A 20744-nucleotide genomic window follows, 5' to 3' on the forward strand; every position below is an offset into this window, starting at 1 on the left:
AACCGTAAACGGGGTTTTAGTAATATACATATTACATCATAATGTTTTTAATGAAGTGAAATGCACTTGTCTACCGCGCAAGGGCGTGCACCGTCGGGAGTTTTGTAATCAGCTCATGGCCTAAGTCCTCAGGGAAGACACTGGTGATTTTGTATAAATATGGGATCCATATGCCTATCCGTCCCTCTCAACAGAAATTGCATCTGGAAATCAACACTACTCTTCCTCCCACTGGCTTGAAATACAAAAACTCTTATAAAACGTTCGACTTGGTCTTTTGAATACCATGGATATTATCAACATTGCTAGAGCAACTGATGTCACCAAAACGGTGCACAGAGAGCCATATGATGCTATCTCCCCTGAAAACCCCAATCTCAGCCAAGCTGGCAAGACCATTTTGATTACCGGCGGCGGTACTACAATCGGCAATGCCATTGGGCGCTCTTTCGTACGTGCCTCAGCTGAGACAGTCATCATCCTGGGGCGACGTCCCGAGGTCCTCCAAGAGGGCGCCCGTCGCCTCGAGCAAGAGGCAAAAACTGCTGGAAAGCACACAAAGATCATTCACCGCCAGCTTGACATTGGCGACTTCTCCGCTGTCGATGCATTCTGGACGCAGCTGGCTTCCGAGGGGATTTCCGTCGATGTGTTCGTGTCGAATGCCGCCGCTTTCCCTGAGTTGAAGCCTTTGTTGGAGATAGACACCAAGGTTACGTGGTCGCAACTGAATACCAACGTCCATGCACCCATGTATCTGTTGGAGAAGTTCCATGCACAGAATACTGGAACGCGAAGAGTAAGAAAGCCCATTGAATGATCGAAAGTGTCCTTAACAGCGCTAACCTTCCGCTTTAGTTCGTCGTCAACGTCTCCAGTTCCATTACGCACAGTTACATGCAGCCTGCCACTACGAAGCATGCAGCATACGCTTTCCAAAAATCGTGCGGCACTATGCTCTTCCAGATGGTTGCGAAGGATACACCCGTCGAGGAGATGCAGATCGCTTCCATGCACCCTGGCCTTCTCTGGCAGGAGGAGTGGGTGAAGATGGGCTTCAAAGAAGATGTTGGATTTGATAACAGTCAGTATTTTCAAATGATGTCTTCAACGCCCCATAAAGCTAACAATGATTGATCAAACAGTCGCTCTTCCGGGTAATTTCGCAGTTTGGCTCGCAACCCCGAACGCCGCATTCCTTCATGTAAGTCTCCACCATACGTTCATACTCGCTATTAAGGACTTTTAACTCATTAAGATTAATAGGGCCGGTTTACTTGGGCATCTTGGGATGTTAATGAGCTATCGGAGGGACCACTTCGCAAGCGCATTAACGAGGATCCCTACTATCTCAAGATGACTGTACGTGGTGCCTAGATGTAAAGTATATATTATGCTGGAACCTATAAGAGGGGCTTATATTTAGACATAGACTTCTTAGTAAACCCTGGTCATAGACAAGCTAGAATAGCCATTGATAGTATATATAAGAACTATACTATAGAAGTCAGGTTGTATAAGAATAGAAACTCTCGCCTTAACCCTTTATCCCCTAGTACTACAGTCCAAAATTAACTCTAGTAGAGTTGATTTTATTGACCTATTTTAAACCTAGTAGGGTTAATTATTGCCAGGGTGTAGAGTTGATTTAACATTATTCCACATATAGGAATAGTAGTGCTAATCAGAACAGGGGTTTATCTAAAGCGCGACGCGTCCTTTCGCGAAAAGTGCTATAAGGAAGGTAAATCATGCAACTAGATGGTCTCGTTATTGATTGAAATACAATCGTCATTCAAATCTTACTATCAAGCCACAGTCACTATGACGATTAATATAACGGCTGCGGGCTTGCAATCTGAACCATGCAGTGCAATTCATCCCTACATTGTTCTCTCTATATACCGCCTTCTGGTGTGCCAGGCTTGTGAGTTCGCCTCTATAGCCGATGAGGTTGCTACGCATCTGAGAACACGACATGGCGATATACAGCCGGACCGTCGACAGGAGCTGGTAGAGAAGATAAAACACATCTCGAATATTCTCCACGGTCGGGATAACCTGTCTAAGGCGATTAACCTAGTGCACCATACTAAAATTAATTCTACGTAGAATTCATTTGTTTTATGCCAAACAACCCAGGGTAGAATTTAATTTCTAGACCCACCTAACAGGGAGTAGGCTGGAATTTCGCAGGGGGTAGACTTTATTTATACTAGGGGTAGACTTCATTTAAACCAGGGTTAATTAAATTAATAATAAGACGCATAGCTTTATATTTCATAGGCTATTTAGGGTTCTTATTAATTAATTACTTTAAGGGTTTATTTACCTTAGTTAAGATTTTATAGCTTTTATAGTTTATAGCAGTGTTATAATATATACTTAAACTAGTTATAGTTATAGTATTTATATTTAAATAAATCTTTTCCTAGGTTACTTAATTATAGCCTTAAGGGCTATAGGCCTAAGTTATATCTTATATAAGGTATTATTTTACTATTATTATTAGTTTTAAGAGTTATTTTAATTATAGCTATAATTATTTCTATAGTTATTATTATAGTATTAATTTAAAAAGTATAAGTTATAGTTATTTCCTTATTTTATAATATTAACTTACTTTTTTCTATATTTATATTATTATTTATCTCCTATTAAAAGTACTATTAAAACTACTATAGTTTTAATATATAAATATAAAGAGGGTTATATAACTTTATTCTATTAACTATTATATAAGAAAGCTTTTACTTAGTTTTATTTAACTTTATATTAAACTCTCTTATATATATATAACTTTTTTTATTATAACTCTAACTTTAATAGAGTTTTTTAATTAAGCTTCTATAGCTATATTTATTATCTTTACTAGGTGTAATTAAATATTATAATTATTATAATAAGTATTCTTATCTCTATTAACTATATTAAATAGCTTAAAATATTTAAGAATATAGTCTCTGCTAAGTAACCCCTTAGCTAATAATAATATATATTAAGTAAGTTATAATAGTTAGGTTTTCTAAGGGATAAACTAGTCTATTCTAAGTTTATATTAGCAGAGTTATAAGGCATATAATATTAAGCAATTATAAAGTATTATATTTCTTAATAGTAAAGAGAGTAGGTTAAGTATATTTAAGTAAAAATATTTTATTAATACTTATTAAGCTAAGGGTATTAATTAATACTAAGTAAATATATATATACCTAAGGGATCCTTAGGGGATTACTTAGATCTGGGGATTATAGTAATCCTGGATTATAGGTGCTCTTAGAGTATAGTAATCCCGTGTAAGCGTAATCTACTTGTAATTAGTCTAGTGAACTCGGGAAGCGAGTTTACGATTAAGTGGGTCAAGTTGCATGAAATTTATGGTATACACGTGACGTAACCGCTAGGGTTATAACATCCTGTCGGCGAAGGTTAAGACGCTTCAAGAAATGCTACGGTATTAAACAGAACTCAGCGATAAGCTGCCCGGCGCTTACGACAATACTTACCAGGAGCAGACGAGGGAATATATGGAATTCCAAATCCAGGTAGCAAAGAATCTCAAGCTGCAGTCCGACTCTAACCAGAGAAGACTCGAGAATGAAGTTAATTTAGTACAGAACCAGCGGGGTTATAGTACTCGACTGGTATTTCGCTCAGATAAACTGACTAAATGTAGGCATTTGATAACACCGCCAACCAAGATAACACAGTGACAAAATCCATCGTACCCTGACAATGCTGTTTCTCCTAGCAACCTTCCTTTCTGTGCGTGTCGCCCTGAATCAGGCTCAACAATTTACTCAAATAATTACAGGCTTTCTTCAGCACTGCCTTACCAGGCGTTCCGCAGCCAATACCAACTACTAACCCTCGGCGAATTGACGGGAAGGTATAGGTTAAGTTAGTTAGCACATATGGGGTATTATTATTTCCATATTAGTCGTAAGGCAGATATATAATAACAATATTGTGATTTCCAATACTTCTAAATATATAGGCATTATTATTATCAAAACACTTCGGTAGTTTGCTATAAATATTATCTATTATAACTAGAGCGATAGCTATCTCAATATATAGTGTCACGGGTCGGGCTTGGGGATATAGATAGACAGGGAACGCGTCGGGCAGGATACTCTCTATTGCTACGGATAGGCACTGCAGGCAGGCCAGGCTCCATTGACAAGACGTAGCTCAAGGAGCTACATTTAGGATCTATCTAGTTGGTGTACTAAAATCGTGGCGATACGTTATTGCCACGTGATCTGATCCACTTTTGGGTACAGGGTAGGCAGGTCTGGTCTTGAGCTGTGACACGGGTTGACTAACCTACAATTACAATGGATAATAGGGCATAACTTTTAGGGCTATTTCCACCCAATCAGCTGCTCGGCTCAGCATCTGACGATGTATTACTAAAATTTAAGTGAAATTATCCATTTTAGTGGCCGATTATTAATGAATCGCCTGTAAATAATACCTAGGTTTGAAGTGGGTCGATAAAATTAACTCTAGTAGAATTGATGTAGTTATTAGCTACTGGAATTGTTCTATTTCACAACTATCTAACCTAGCCAGTCCAGCCACTGTGGTTTCAGGGTCTGGGCAGGGTTGTATGTATCCAAACCCAGAGCAAGTGTAGCTACGGTAATGAGGATATTTAGAACGACGTCGATCGGCTGCGTTAGCCAAAGCTCTGCCCCTATTTCTTGTTCTTCACGACCGGCAAACTGGTTTCGCGCAAGAGGCGATGCCATCCTCGGTGTCAGAATAAGAAAGTAAAGAGCAAAACAATCCCAGCAAAGCCAGCACAATTTCAATGGAAACAGGGCGAGAGTTTCTCTGAAACTGGGCATGAAAACGAAGGGGAAGAATACGATTATTGACGACAGGAGAAGAATAGGAGTAAAACATATGACGACCACGAACATGCCGAGAGCAGTGTGCATGAACAGCGACACCACCTCAATAGCGAACGCAGCATACCAATGCACAGGAGGCCACCCCTCTGAAAAGAAGACTCGCATGATACCCAAGTAAACGACTAATAAAACCTTGACTAGATTGAACTCTGGGTAAAACAATGAGTCGGAGGTGTGCGAGCTAAATAAAATATTTTCAATTCCCCTGGCTAAACTGGCGATTTCCTTAATATCATCTTCTTCAAGTTCCAGACCATAGATGAGAGCGATAAGTGCCTGGACAGCTAGCTACCTGCTGATTATAAACCATGCTGGAATAAGAATGCCCTATGGGAGTAAAGAGGCTATAATTATGATAATAGCAATCATTATAGATGCAGCGGATATTATATATACGAGGATCTCGCTGTGCGCTATAACGCTAGACACTAGAACATATCCGAGATTCAAAGGTTACGCTTTAGGATTTTTATCCAAGTAGACTTTATGGCTCACAGGGGGGTCATAGACCTTAAGATAGCGCGCCAAAATCATCTTAGGAAGTATCTATTCCCCGTCCTTTGCCCTCCTCTGGGCCCATAGGAGTAGAAGAGCCGATGCTATCCTCCGGATTATCGCTACCCACGTATGCCAACTGGGCAGGCACCAGCCGGCTGGCGAATCAGAATGGAAAAGACGCCATATAATACGAGCCATCGTGGAGAATACTGCGGTAGTTTCGAGGAAATAAGCGAAAGGATTTAGCCGCGAAAAGCCGAGGATAAGGATACTCCACCTCTCGTATTTGCAGTATTGGCAATATATTAGACTTCCGAGGGGTTAGGAAAGGAGACATAGGGCCAAGGTTAGGAATATCCCGAAGACGCTGGAGCGCTGGAATACATTGGTGTTATCATGTTCATTGAGAGCTGAAGAAGAGACATTATCGCCGTATTCCCCGCGGGGTTGAGAGAGGTTGGGTTCTTCTGTGCTTAGGAAGTTCATGTTGTCACCGATGCACCCAATTGACGCCTAACAAGTGTTTCAAAAGAGAGGGAGAATCTTGTCCCGTGCTATGCAAGGGAGATTGGCCATTTAATGAGGGGGCTGTAATGAGAAGCCTGTAGTAAGCAATATTGCTTACTTCATTTCTAGGGCTGGGGTTTTCATTTAATACGTGCCTGCTGTGTTACAGCCTGAAGCCTAAAGCCTGAACCGATCCTGATCTGAGGGCGCTATAGTTATATATATGAGAATGCAGTGTAAGGTCAGGGACCTTACATCCTAGTCTTTTGCCATTTTAGCGCAGCGGTAAGACCCTGAATGCATCCAGGGACCCTGGCCGTGACATGCTGATCGATCAATGGTTGTCTACTACATCTCTTTGGATTTATTCACTTCGATAAAAGTGGACGTTTTGTGATACGGTTAACTGACGATTCATTTATTAACCCCGCATTCCAGGAACCTTAATATATATGCTTAGGCTATCGACGCAAACAATAACTGTCAGGTGGAGTCGGAGGGCCTGTTCGACGTGAAGGCAAGACTGCTTGGGTTTGTTATTAGAGCCTTGGGTTGTGGAATCGGTAAACAACACCTGTCATTGACCCGGACTAAGCTCGTCGCCAGTTTCAGCGGCGAGAATGTACTCTTTGTCAAGTGTATGGGGTATATTACGGGCAACTAATCTATCAAATCTATAGTGATTTTTTGGTCCCTCAGCTTTGATGTGCGCAACAAGGGATTCTCGATGGCTCTGGGCGCTACAGCCATGCATACCAGTGAGGAACTGCTCAACAAACTTCTGTGTAGCATGTTCTACATCAGTGTTAGCATTGTTAGTAGCCAGATCGGCTGACTCCCTAATAGGGATTTGTGGGCTTTGGGGCTGTCTTTGACATTTATCTTCTTTAGTAGGGGGGGTATTAACTATTTCCTCCTTATATTATAGATCTACTTTAATAGTATTAATTATAGAATTATTAACTTTTTAAATGGAAATAGTAAAATGCTTATAGGTAAAGGTACTATCTTTTTTAATCTCTTTATTTTTAAGGGATAAATCTCTTTTAGAATTTAATACTTTATTTCTTATTATTAAGTTAACTGTATTTAATAATAGTTTGCCCTAATGGTTTATTACAGTAATTTCCTCCCTTACTGTCTAGCACTTTTAATAGTCTTATATACAATTTGCTTATAGAACATATTAATATTATATAGCGCTATCCTGTTTTTTTATACTAATAAATCGAACCTTTATTACTAATCTTATTGTATAACTCTCCTGAACAGTCTCAATAAGTGAGATAAGTAATATTCAGTAATTAAGATACTTTTATTTTAAAATAGTATAGGTGTAATAGGTTACTTATAAAGATTCTATACTTAGAAACATACTAATAGATGCATTATTAAGCTAGTGCTAGCTATTTTAGGCAATGTAATGTATTACTAATGAAATATAAAAATAGAGTCTATTTATTGCAATGTACCTCGTTTTTACTACCCTATAAAATTCATTTTGGTACTAATCTGCCTTTATTGAGTCACTTGACTGTCTGTATAGTCTTATCTGTATTTTTAAATTTCTAAGTAAATGGCTAATAGTTTAATTTGAGGTAAAATAAATGAAAGACGGGCTTTTCTAATGATAGCACAACTTTCACATTTTAACTAACGTTATTTTAAGCTTATCTCAACTCTATATAAGCTTTTAAAAACTTCCTTCTTAAGTGTAGCTTAAGCTGATTGGCTTGCCTATCGACTACAGCAGGTTTTCAAATTACTATTAAGTTAAGTATTAGCATAACTAAGCAGACTGATAAAAGCTACTAGTCTACAATAGAGTATGTAACGCTTAACAGATAAACTTTATTACTCCATAACAGGAAATGTAACGCTTAATTGAGAATCCAATCTTCGCAATATTAGATGATATGCTATAACGACAATATTAATTGAAATTGAAAAAAAACTTAACTAAGAATGCTAATCTGAGCCTTAAAGAAGAGATAGTAGTTTTGTTTAACTTAAAAGTGTGCTGGTGGCTTTAAACACCAAGTTGAATTTGCCTACTGGAATAGTGGCGTTCCGGTCCCCGCCACTTGTGCATCCCACCATTAAGTCACTATGACTCATGGCCTCGCTGCTTGCTCACCCTTGTTTATCATCTATCTTAGATTTCGATTCTCTCCCGGATCATCTTGGGCATGGATCAACGTGTGGTTTTTTAACGAGTCTCTTAGAAAGCCTTATTAGGAACTCCGTGATCTTAAAAATCCCGTGACCTCTAGTCCTTTCATGACAAAAGCTCGTAATGTTATCGCCAAATCCCCTGAAGACGCCCCAAACTGTGACGCGTCCCCGCCAATGCTGGGTGATGGAACCCGACCGAGTGGCCGCCATGATTTGGGCAGCAAACTTGGTCAGGCATCAGTGGTGTAAACCAGAACTCCCAGCCACACGCTGACAATACCGTATGATAATCTCATATAATTAACCCCGCGCCTTAACGCTGACTACTGCTGCACCGCTTTCTTTATAATATAATATTAAGTTTATCTCTTGCTGGGAAAAAGTTATATCCACCTGTAAAAGCCATAAGTAAACTAGCCGCAAACCTCACCGGATTGCGTATTGGCCGACGAACCTATGTTGGCTTTAGTGACGAAATACCAGATGAGGTTCCGTTCTGCCCGTCAGGTAACCTCGCAACGAAATTAAATAACACTCCTTATTATCTCTTTCGCATTTACTTATATGCATCTGCTGGAAAGAATAGTTGCAAATAGATAAAATCTATTGACGCCCTAGAAAATAATCTGACGGACATTTTTGCATAAGATCATACTGCAAATATCGCTATAACCCTTAATGAGCATCTTCGATAGGAGCCAAAATCATGCGGAGACCCTTCCATATCCTAGACAACTTCGCTCCTTGTCGCAATTGAATACGCTATCTATAAGCATAAGACGGAAGGTGCCAAGCTGGAGGCAATTTATCTATGCATTGTCGATACCACTATGTTCCCAAAGGGGGTATTTATACGAGACCTCGACCTAATTGAGGAATTCTATAACAAAGTCCCCAGCCGTCAAAAGATCATAGTCAAAGGTATATGCTACACTTGGGAAGCGAGAGGACTCGACGACTTCCGTCATTTGCGAAACAAGCGATATAGGACTTACTCCGGCGTTTATTACTTCGGAGAGTTCCTCTTACAAGGACAGACAAATATGACAGGTCATTCATCCACGGTGATATACAATAAGATTATCAATAATGATTTATTCACTATGCTACCTTAATTCTAAGCGGAACTGGAAGATAGTAAAATACAATAGGCGGAAGCAGTGGTAAAGTCTCGAGAGTGGTTCTATATGGATATTGAGCCGGAGGCAATAAGCGCCTCTGAGTTCGTGGAGGCAGCGAAGATAGCATTAAATTTTAGGATAGTATGGTTTCTGCCTATGCTAGCTAATCTATTGGCTCTGCGTCCTCGCGCAGCGCAAGATCCCGGGATTCTAGACCAGATCTCAGGCCTATTTTCAGGTGTATAACTATTGTAATAAGTCTAGGCTTACTAACTAATAGGTAGATTAGTCGAGGTATAGTATATCGTCTAGAGATATTAAAATTATAGCCAATAAGAATATCCCAGAGGTCCTGCAGTTTAGGAAGATTATTTATAATATTAATAAAGATTATTAGGATAAGTCTGCCTATACCTTATTGAGATCTTTAAAAGAGACTGCAGGTGCACTCTCTGACTTAAATTGCCCTACAGTAGGAAACCAGTGTAGGCTATGGCATACTAACTTTAAGTTTTTAGACATTATTCAGCGCTTTGCAACCAGCTCTAGGACCACCGGAGCTTCTAGGCTGCTAGGTAAGGGTAATTTAGCAGGCAGTCTCTATACAATAGAGAGTAAGCATCTATAACTACTTATACAGAGCTTAATAGCGCTAAATCGCACTATATAAGAACTTCAAGAAGGTATAACTTCTAATTAGTATTATTATGGATATAGTTATGGTTAATTACTTTGAAGGAGTTCGGTGACTTTTGTTCTAGGATCGTTGGCCTAGCATTTAAGGAAGATGCCGGTGAAATAATGCAATTAGCTGCTATAGCTCTAGCCGATAAGACCTACTACGGTGCCTTTAAGCAAGAGGCTGAATAAGCTAATAAGGAGCTTAGTCTTACTACTAGCTCTTTTAAAGATTGGTTAAAATGCAGCGGATGGACTATTCCTTGGAAGATATATGCCTTCTTTAAGTTAGATTTAGCTAGTTCAGTGAAATATCGACAATAGGGTTTAAATTTGCACTTACGCTTAACTTGCATATAACTGAATAACCATAAGAATTGGATAGGGTTAAATTATCTTCGGCTATTAAATAATAGCTATACTTAACTGACTTACTGGAAGACTATAACAGTTAAGGCTAGGTTATAAGTTTATCTGCTAGTAAATTAATAGTAATAGTTAAGCGAGGATTAGATTATATAGAGCTAAATTATTTATATTATAGAGTAAAGCCTAATCTCTATGCCCTCTTAGGTTAGTCTATTAATGCTTTTAGGTATTATATTTTTATATCTTTTGGATGCAATAAATAATATGGCCGCAAGTATAACATTTTAAACTATCTGGTTTTAGCGACATAAGATATAGGATAGGTTAAATTATATCCGTTAGGTACTGTAAATGGTGATATAGGTTATCCCGACTGTAGATAATATTCGGGATCTGTTTTATCTTCTCCACCAGCTGCTGTTAACGCTCTGGTTATATAAAATGCATAGCAACCTCGTCGGCTATTAAGGCAAACCTATAAGCCTGGTATATAAGAAGACGGTATATAGAGAGAGGAATATAGGGATAAATTACACTATATAATTTAGATTGCAAGTTTAAAGCTATTATAGTAACTTAGTGACTAATAGTAAAATCTAAATAATAATAGGTCTTTAATTAATAATAAGACTGTCTAGTAGTATAATATTACCCCCTTATAGTACTTTATGCAAAAGGATGTATTGCATTCTATAGTAAACCCCTGATAAACCCCCGTTCTGATTAGCACTACCCCTACTGTATGTGAAATAACGTAAAATCAACCCTACACCCTAGCAATAATTAACCCTACTAGGTTTAAAGCGGGTCAGTAAAATCAACTGTACTAGAGTTAATTTGGTCATTAGTTACTAGGGCTATTTATACCGCTATTATTAATCTCCTCCTCGCACTTACTAACCTTTTCGTCTTTAACTTCTTCCTTATTATTAGTATTTATATTTCTTTTACTGTAGAACCCGGTGTTATAACTGCTAGGAAATGCATTTCTTTTAATTTCTTTGTTAATATCGTTTAGTTAGTTTTACTGCTTATCTATAACCTGAATAGCCTAGCGTGAAAATGCCTCTTTACGTCTAATATAGTATAACCTCTAGTAAAAGCTTAAGTAGTAGTGACCTATAAAATGGTATTTGTTTATTAATGCCTTCTTGCCTTTTTAGCTAAATGATATGCCGCTTAGGCTTGTTACTGTGATACTGGTTAGCTATTATAGTGTTTCTGTTGGTATGCTGTTAAGTCGCCAGCAGTAACGGTCTACCTTGTGGTTAAATCTCTGCCTACGTTAACTGAGTAATACTTGTTTACGGATTGCTTGCTTGTCTGCTTGCCTAGCCTGACTTTCTGTTATTGACCTTGCTTGTACCTATGTGGCTGCGTTGTGGATATTAAGCAAGTCCTGGGAGCCAAAGTGCCGTACCTAATATAGTCTCTTTACCTACTGTGAATTACGGTTAATCTCTTCTTTTAAGTCGCCCTGGCGCTTATTGTTTGCGTCAACAGCCTGCCGACAATTAACTTTATATAGGAAATTTCGTGGCGCTAGCAAGATATAGGTATTACGATAATTAAAATGAGTAAGTGCTAATAATAAGCATTTTAGGCGCTATAGTGGCTATAGTAGGTTTAAAATAAGTAAGAATATAAAATAAATGTTTATAAATTAATTAATACTAATATTAATATATAGACTTATAATATTAGTAACTGCATAGTAAATTCTCATCAAGGTTATTTTTATTAATAGTTATTAGGCAATAGGGTTTATAAGTATAGATTAGTCTACTATAACTAACCAGAGTGTATTCTTAACTTATAAAGTTTAGCGATAGCTATGGCTATCTTGGTACTAGTAATATCCTAACAAATGTCCCTTATGCCATTTGGTAACTAATAAATTATTGTGGGTGGAAACAAATGGCGCTAGTAAGACATATCTTTACATGGTCATCAAGGAACACGCAATACTCCCACCAAATCTACACCGCATTATGGATGCAGATGCAGTCAAACGTGCGAGAAGTCTGCCATCAATGTGACAGGAGACTGACGACACGGAACAGGATCGACAGTTTCGTCAACAGCACGTACAAATTCAAGATATCCTTGCCGAATCCGCCGAGGCAAGCACCATGACCAAGGGAGAATCAGCGTGGAATACACAAGTTCAATACACCATTCTTAAACTGGCTCTCTCCCCCATTGCTTCAACAAGGGCAGATACCGTTACCAACGCACAAATTATCAAAGACTTTCGGCCCAAGTCTCAAGAGAAAGGCTGGTCATCAGCATCATCAAGTGCAGCGTCAAGTCAGTCGAGTTTTCTCAGCGATGACACAGGGACGTGGCCAGAGCCTGAGTCATCATCAGTCCATAAAATGGTCGATTTTGCACTTGTTCTCATACCTGATGACACGCTGGAAGAGAAGATCAAGGGGTTTCTTAAGAAGCAACGATACTTTACTATCAGCCACACGATGTATGATGCTTTGTCTCAACACCCTACACCCGTGTTCATCGAGACCAAGACATCAGCTGGGGTGGTAGCTCGAAGTCACGTTTAATTAGGATATGGATTGCAGCATGGTATCAACGTCTCCGTGCTGCAAAATCGACAAAGGATCTTATTGCTGTCCCTATCATGCAGGTCCATGGTAATGTTTGGACCGTGAGTTTTGCTGTAGTTAATAAGAATAAGATTGTAAGTCTGCTGTGAATACTATATTGGGATTAGTTCACTGACATGTAACCCAGTTACTTCTAGACCAGTCGGTAAGGATTGGAGATACAGCCACTATTATAGGGATATATCAGCTTGCTATTTTGAGAGTGATTGGAAAGTGGATTAATACAACGTTTCGGACTTGGTTAAGCGATTTCTTGGATGGTGTATAGGCTGCGTGACTCAATCCTGTTATATGTTCGTCAGGAGTACTTGTCTCGCGAAGCAAAGACTGACATGAACTTCTCCCAACGTTTCATCCTGAAATCCTCTTCGACTGTGATAGCTCGGTGGTGGAGACAGAAGCAATTGAAGTTAAGCGCTGTCTCTCGGACTTGTGATATACCAGGCTGCACAATTGAAATGCCTACATCCTTATTGTCTGTCCCATTTTCAATAGAAGAGGAAACCCACTACTGCTTATTGGCTTTGCACTGTATCCAGTCTATCTTCTGACATGGATAGATATGAATGTCTATGACCATCTACGTCTGATATGAGACCTCCAGAGTTAGGATATGCAGGAATACAAATGATTACAATGGTAAGAATTGCAGCGTCAGTAATGCTACCGATATTAAGGCCGCTGCCATCTTTGTCAGATTTAGCCTCTGCAACCAGCATGCAGGCATCAGGCCATTTTGGAAAGGAATTTTGGTTTAGAATTTCCCTCTTGGAAAAACAAATCCCGCTTAGAATGAAACAAGATACGCTTTGCCGCGGGGTATTTCGGTTTAAAGGCCTGCAAAGCCATGCATCTTGCATCTCGGCTGAATGCGAAATCCCCTACGCTCTGAATCATGAAGTGGCTCTGACCTAGGCAATCCATTGTCATGTAGAACGTATCCAGACCTTTGAAGCTGGAGAGACCGATAGTTGGGCGTTAAGGTAGATCGTAATGGTGGCGTGATGATGGTAGTGGCGACGTGCTCTCAAGTGTTGATTGGTTATCAGACGTATCTTTCAACTGACATTGTAGCTTCCTAGCCAATCAATGGGTATTCGGCATGATGATCTCCCATGGCTTGCAAATTTAGGTTCAAAGACCTGGCCTCGTGGCGGCAATCCCTTGAGAGTGGACTAACAGAGTTTTGAAAGGCTGAGATATAAATTGGGGCCTTGATATGGGAGCATTGACAAGTATCCAATCAAAACGGGTCGGACCTTTTGTCCCAAAGTCAAAGAGACGTGGTTGGAACGCAGTCCTCCAATAAATAGGAACCAAGGACATCTCCAGTATACGGTGAGAGAAGAAGGTATTCAACCTATAAGAAGGTTAAAGCATGAGGTTTGAGGCTGCTAGATCACAAGCTGTTCCTTATCCGAAAGACACATTTATAATGTCGTTATTACATGAAATCATTTCTAATTTAAATTCGGACCCTTCGAGATTGAATGATTTTATAGCCTATCTTTCAAAAAATCACTGCCTAGAAACCCTTCAATTCATCCAAGACGCCTCGAGATACCGAGCATGTTACGCAGAGATAGTCGAGGATAAAAAAATCCCTTGGGAGTATCTAAGACGCCATTACGATTATCTGCAGGAACTATGGGAAGATCTTCTAGGCACCTATATTCTTCCTAACGGGGATCGCGAGGTCAACCTGCCCTGTGAAATTAGGATCCGACTTCTTGGGTTGCGTTCTTCTTCATTGCCTCCACATCCATCGGAACTGGATGATGTCATCCAAATTGTCCTTGAGCTCATGGAGGACTCGATCCTCCCTGGGTTCCTGAAGTCTTATGAGTCGCTGGATCAATCGAGAGGTGGAGTGGTTGGTGGCTGGAGGGGACTTCTCGGCGGACTTCCGCGGAGAGTTTCAACGCCCACATCAGAAGGGGGCCACGAGGGTTCTGTGTCGCGGTCTTCCGGTTCAAGAGAGGACGATGAGGAAACTCATTGTACACGCCGTCGCTTCCTACAAGCCACCCTCGCATCACCTCGCAGGCATCTTCTGCGGCCTCTGGAAGAGTTACTTGACCATGCTGTCTGCAGTGTCAGGAGTATGAGATGGTTCAAGGAGCCGCCAGAGAAAGGTGGAGCAGCAGACACTGAGATCGGTACTAAAGATAAGGAAGTCAGCGCAAAGCTTCTGGAATAAGCTCGTTAGTGATGGCCATGACGGAGTATTCGGATAGCAGCAAACCAGTGTCTTAGAGGGATTCGTCAACAAAATAGCAAAAATGAACTATCATTATAATTCAGTCGGAACTCATTGGCTTCTAGTTTTTTTACGCAGAAGTATTAAGGCTCTCGGAGGATATAAGCTGATGCATAAAAGTTTAACGGAGCAATAACTGAACAGATCAAGGTTTTCTGTGTATTAATAAGCATGCCGGGTTTACTGCTGTCACGGTGTTATGTCGGAGAAACGTTTGTTGAGACAGTGTGGCTACGGTGGTCCGATCTGCTCGTAGTTAGGATGTGGGTACTATGTGAGGAGCTGTGCTCCTCTCAGACACATGTAACTTAGAACTAACAGCAACACAATAAACCCATTTTTGTTTCATCAGGTTATGAGCTCGGAGGGCACTGTTTTCTCTAATTCCGAAGCTGAGTGTTTTCTGTCTCCTTTCAACCTCTCATTGCTGGCACAAGAAGTCGAAAGACTTCCTTCCACTGCGCATGCACATTCAGCTTAACCTGGAGCTATCTCCTTCGCATATTTCCCGGAGCTTATAAACCAGCTGACAAGACATGTCTAAAAATATCACCAGAAGGAGCCTTCGCTCCCTCCATTCAAGTTATCGACTTATAATTATTAACTTCAAACCACTGATAGATTCTCAGACTGCAGCCTGGCTTATGAACTGTCAAACAGGCCAAGATCGCCTGAAAGTGGTCTGCCATAGTGCTGGAAACAGACCACTGCCCCTTTTTCGGGACAGCGGGAGAGTTACAGTCAATTTTACTCCCTAGTACTACAGTCCAAAATCAATTGTTGTACAATTGAATTAATTTACCACACTTTACAGGGCGTAGACTTGAATTTCGAAAAATGGACTAGAGTTGGGGTAAATTACATTTTGACAGAGGTTAACATGAGTTTCTGATTGGTTCTTGATTACACTTTCAGGCAAGACAACACTTTAACAGCAGCGCGTCGAGTTTTGACTCCTGTCCATTGGGGTCTATCACGACGAATGTCAGATCTGGCTAACAACTTATGGTTTTTGTTTTTTTTAGCTCTTAAGAAGTATCTATTAGACTATAACACTTAAGGCTATAATAAAGCTTGGCCTTTTTAACCGTATATAACTATTTATACTTCTATTTAATTATTATATTCTTATTTATTAGAAATACTAATATACTTAATTAAGTAAAGAGGTTATTACTTATTTTATTAAATTATATCCTAGAATAGACCTAGGGGCTAAATATACTCTAATGCTAATAATATAGTTTAAATTTCTACTAGATTTAAGTAATATAGAAATACTGTACTAAGTTCTATAGCTAGATTAATCCTAGAGATAAAGAGAGGCTATTGATAGGATATTTAATAGCTAATCCTCTGCTATAAATAGAAGGTATTATATATTAATAATTCTTTCGATCTTGGAAAAGTAATAAATAGTTTTAAGTTAATATATAGAATAAAAGTAAAGTTAAGTACTATGAAACTTCAAATTCTATATAATTTAATTCCTTCTAGCTAGACTAGGTTATATTATATTTAAAACCCTTTTTATATTTAATAACTATTTAATCTACTATACTATAAGTAGCTTAAAACTAATAAAAGAGCTTAGTAATAGCTTTAGAAATATTTACTATTTTAAAATAATAGGAGACTTTAGTCTATACCTTATTTAATATATATTATAATAAAGGCTACTTTAGAATTATAATAATAATAGTAATAATAATAATATTATTAAAATTTACCTATTAAAGTAAGTATTAATTAGTTTAAAATAGGATTATATATAGACTTAATAAAGTATACTTATCTAAATTTTAATTATTATTTCTATAATAGTATAAGTAGGCTTTAATATAATAGTATAGATTTCTATATTAATTAAGTAAGAATATGCTTTTAATACTTAAAGATTTATTTACTTAAAGTTATTTTCAATATATAAGATATAAGCTATTATAGAGGTTATTATAAATTTTATATATTTAATAGATAAGGTTTATTTAGTAAAAGGATAAAAGGGTTATAAGTTATTAATAAACTTAAGTAAGTAAGATTTATAGCCTTTTTTAATAGAATGCGAGTAAGATAAGTAAGATTAAGTATAACCTATAATATATAATAAGGTTTTACTTTATACTATAGATAATTAAAATAAATATTTTATATTTATAGATAGAGTTTTTTATATACTTAATAAGCCTTGGATTTCCCTGTTTAAAATACTATTAAAATTACTATAGTTATAATGAATAAATATAGAGAGGGTTATATAACTTTATTCTATTAAATATTATATAAAAATACCTTTGCTTATTTTTATTTAACCTTATATTAAACTCTCTTGCATATATAACCTTTTTTATTATATAGAATTTAACTTTAATAGAGTTTCCCTAGTACTAGGTTAAGCCTCTATAGCTATATTTATAGGAATACTTTCTTCACTAAGTGCAATTAAATATTATAACTATTATAATAAGTATTTGTATTTCTATAAACTATATTAAATAGCTTAGATTATTAAAAATATAGTCTCTGCAAGCTTACCCCCTTAATTAATAATAATATAAATTAAGCAGGTTTTCCTCCTCTATAATATCTTAAATATTATATAGAGAGATCCTAAGGGAAAGTAAACTTAGAAATCTATAGCTAAATATAGCTAGTATTACCTTATTTTTCACTATAATTAGCTAGATTATATTTATTATAACATAGTTTAAGCTAATTTCTAGGCTATATATCCTATTAAAGGTCCTTTTACTTATATAGTTAAAGGCCTTAATAATTAATTTATAGCTATAGGCTTATTAATTAAGGCAATTATATAACTAAATAATATAATATAATAACATCTTAGCTATAATTAAGGTTAATATAATATATTATATATTAAATAGAGAGTATTTTACTTAATTACTTATTTATTATTTTAACTAATTATCTTATTAAATAAAAGTAAAAAAAGAATACTATATTAATATAGATTTATTATATATTTATTTTAATATATAGTTCTTATTAAAATATTATATTATAAGGCCTTATAGCCTTATTAATAATTTTATTATTTACCTTTATTATTAAAATCTTAGGTTTTTACTAGGAATAGTATTATAATTTAAAGTTATATTAACTTTCTAAGATAGAATAGCACTAGCTATATTAAGCCTTAGATTTTAATTTGCCTTCTCTATTAATATTCTATTTAGTCTAGCAGAGGTATTAAAGCTTACTTTTAAAATATATATAAGTATATAAGTATATAAGAGATAAGATTAAGGGGATATATTATTTTTCTAATAAGCAAGGATTATAGAATTTAATTAAGGTATTAATATTAAATAATAATAATAAGGCTATATTATAATTCCTAGAGCTCAGTGGATTTTACTATAATTACTATAAGTTCTTATCTATTAATAAGTTAAATATTTAACATTACTATATTATAATCTTAGCGGTTATATTATATATACCCTATAATTCCTATATAGTTTAACTTACTTAATTATAAACTTAATTCTTAAGTTTACTAGACTAATTATAAGTAGATTATACTTATATAGGATTACTATACTCTAAGAGTACTTATAATCTAGGATTACTATAATCCCTAGACTTAAGTAATCCCCTAAAGATCCCTTAGGTATATATATATTCACTTAGCAGTAATTAATATATTTAGCTTAATAGCTATTATAAAAATATCTTTACTTAAATATATCTTACCTACTCTATTTATTATTAAGAGATATAACACTTTACTATACTTAGTATTATAATGCCTTATATATCTGCTAATATAAACCTAGTATAGACTAGTTTATCCCTTGGGAATCATAACTATTATATATACTATAAGTAATAAGAAGTTAATAGGGCTTATATAATTATCTATTGGGTTATAATATACTAGCGCTAGCTCTTTACTGCATAGTAGCTTAAGCTTAATTATTTTACTTCCTAGCCTATTATTATTATTACTCTTTAAATTGCAACTATAATTATAAAGAATAGTAAGTAAAATAAGCAGGTATATTAGTTATATTATATTATATAGACTAATTAAATAACTAATTAATTAATTATAAATTAAATATAAGAAATATAATATAAATCTAGCTTAATAAGTAAATAATTAAATAAAAGAGAAAATAGAATATTACTAGACTATTAACCCTATTAGAATAACTATTAAGCAATTAGGATTCTATAGTTAAATAAAAGCCTCTTAATAATTATTTAATCTAGAATAGCTTAAATTCTTAAGCTATAAGGGCAATTATATTTAAACCTATAACTTAGCCTTTATTACTTTTTAAATATAATATCTCTATAATATACTTAATATTAGTATCCTTAACCTCTTAATATAGTATTTAATATAAGGCATTAAGCCTATTATCTTCTTAAATTACCTATTTAATATTAAATACTTAATCTAGGCAAAGAAGGATTAAAATCCTATAATTAAGCTATATTAATATAATATTTATTATATTATTATATTTTCTATAGATAAAAGTATTAAGTCTATTATTTATAGAATTAGCTATTACTTAATAATACTTATTATTAATTTATTTATAATTAGCCTTTTATTATATAAGCAGTTAAATAAAATAGTTTATATATTTTAAGATTTTAATTATTAATATTAATAGTTTTTTTATTTTTATTAATTTATATAAAATAAAAGGAAAATAATTACTATTTATTTATAGCTTATATTTTAATAAAAGGTTTTAATTTAATATTAAGCCCTATAGTATTACTACTATTATTACTATTTATATACTATGAAGTTATTAAATCTACTATTAATTATATAGCTCTTTTCAGAGTATTAACTATTAAAAATAATTAATAAAAATTATTACTTTTATTTTTTACTTTTTATATCTCTCTCTTACTCTCTTATTCTTATTACTATCCTTTTTCCTTATACTTTAATCCCTATTATACTCGCTAGGACTTATTATATTAAGAAGTATTTAATTAAATAACCTATTAATAGTTAATATTAAAGTAAGGAGCTATTATACTTCTTTAATTATTTATATTAGCTAAGCTTATAAATATTATACCTTTTCTAATAATTATATTAACTAGCTGCCTTACCCTGGTTTATTCTACTATTATATAGTTTAGCTTTATATATCTAGCTATTTCCTATATAGTATATTTATTTTCTTCTCCTATTAATATATAGATTTATTTCCCCTCTTTTATTACAACTAGGTTATACATACCCCACTTTCACACTTTTCCACTTTAATATAACCCACTTTAACATTCATTTTACGCTAATTATATCAGGACCGAAAGATTAACTCTTAATCCCTAAACACTGACCAATTAGACAAGGACTAAATAACTTTACATCGGTCTAGGATTAATAACTATATATCTCAGTCTAAGACTAGTATAATAATAATACCTATTGCCTTATACCTCTAAACTAGTATAAATAGCTATACTCTTTAAATATTAGATAGAACTTAGCTTACTAGCTATTAATAAAACATCTTTACCTAAATACGCCTAACCCGCCTTATTCACTATTAAGAGATATAATACTTTGCAATCGCTTAG

General features: G+C 35.5%; 5 protein-coding genes across 5 annotated transcripts; 4 read left to right on the forward strand and 1 right to left on the reverse strand.

The window, feature by feature from the left end:
• The first annotated feature begins 54 nt into the window (after positions 1 to 54).
• EDB82DRAFT_446875 (uncharacterized protein) lies at positions 55 to 1534 on the forward strand. Its single transcript, XM_065607804.1, has 4 exons — positions 55 to 799; positions 859 to 1084; positions 1146 to 1204; positions 1267 to 1534. The coding sequence occupies exons 1-4, from the start codon at positions 287 to 289 to the stop codon at positions 1375 to 1377; spliced, it is 909 nt and encodes a 302-aa protein (XP_065463678.1). The 5' UTR covers positions 55 to 286; the 3' UTR covers positions 1378 to 1534.
• Positions 1535 to 4566: 3032 nt separating this feature from the next.
• Positions 4567 to 5028, reverse strand: EDB82DRAFT_537630 (uncharacterized protein; the record flags this gene model as incomplete). Its single annotated transcript, XM_065609301.1, has 1 exon — positions 4567 to 5028. One exon carries the CDS (start codon positions 5026 to 5028, stop codon positions 4567 to 4569), a length of 462 nt encoding a protein of 153 aa, XP_065463679.1.
• Positions 5029 to 8933: 3905 nt separating this feature from the next.
• EDB82DRAFT_476527 (uncharacterized protein) lies at positions 8934 to 10094 on the forward strand (the record flags this gene model as incomplete). Its single annotated transcript, XM_065608064.1, has 7 exons — positions 8934 to 9167; positions 9255 to 9462; positions 9505 to 9518; positions 9622 to 9709; positions 9743 to 9799; positions 9865 to 9907; positions 9986 to 10094. The coding sequence occupies 7 exons, from the start codon at positions 8934 to 8936 to the stop codon at positions 10092 to 10094; spliced, it is 753 nt and encodes a 250-aa protein (XP_065463680.1).
• A 2525-nt stretch (positions 10095 to 12619) lies between these two features.
• EDB82DRAFT_557157 (uncharacterized protein) lies at positions 12620 to 13166 on the forward strand (the record flags this gene model as incomplete). Its single annotated transcript, XM_065609692.1, has 3 exons — positions 12620 to 12824; positions 12854 to 12972; positions 13026 to 13166. The coding sequence occupies exons 1-3, from the start codon at positions 12650 to 12652 to the stop codon at positions 13164 to 13166; spliced, it is 435 nt and encodes a 144-aa protein (XP_065463681.1). The 5' UTR covers positions 12620 to 12649.
• Positions 13167 to 14333: 1167 nt separating this feature from the next.
• Positions 14334 to 15279, forward strand: EDB82DRAFT_446878 (RGS domain-containing protein; the record flags this gene model as incomplete). The annotated part of the gene is made up of 1 exon (XM_025726193.2): positions 14334 to 15279. One exon carries the CDS (start codon positions 14334 to 14336, stop codon positions 15096 to 15098), a length of 765 nt encoding a protein of 254 aa, XP_025580784.2. The 3' UTR covers positions 15099 to 15279.
• Positions 15280 to 20744: the final 5465 nt, after the last annotated feature.

This window comes from Fusarium venenatum (assembly GCF_020744135.1).
Source record: "Fusarium venenatum strain MPI-CAGE-CH-0201 chromosome Unknown EDB82scaffold_3, whole genome shotgun sequence".
NCBI classification, from domain to species: domain Eukaryota; kingdom Fungi; phylum Ascomycota; class Sordariomycetes; order Hypocreales; family Nectriaceae; genus Fusarium; species Fusarium venenatum.

What these genes read in the sequence shown, in the direction of transcription:
- EDB82DRAFT_446875 (XM_065607804.1), top strand. Translation starts at nt 287, where the DNA reads ATGGATATTATCAACATTGCTAGAGCAACTGATGTCACCAAAACGGTG. An exon ending in AGAATACTGGAACGCGAAGA is followed by an intron (nt 800 to 858) that starts GTAAGAAAGCCC and finishes CTTCCGCTTTAG; the next exon opens with TTCGTCGTCAACGTCTCCAG. An exon ending in AGATGTTGGATTTGATAACA is followed by an intron (nt 1,085 to 1,145) that starts GTCAGTATTTTC and finishes TTGATCAAACAG; the next exon opens with TCGCTCTTCCGGGTAATTTC.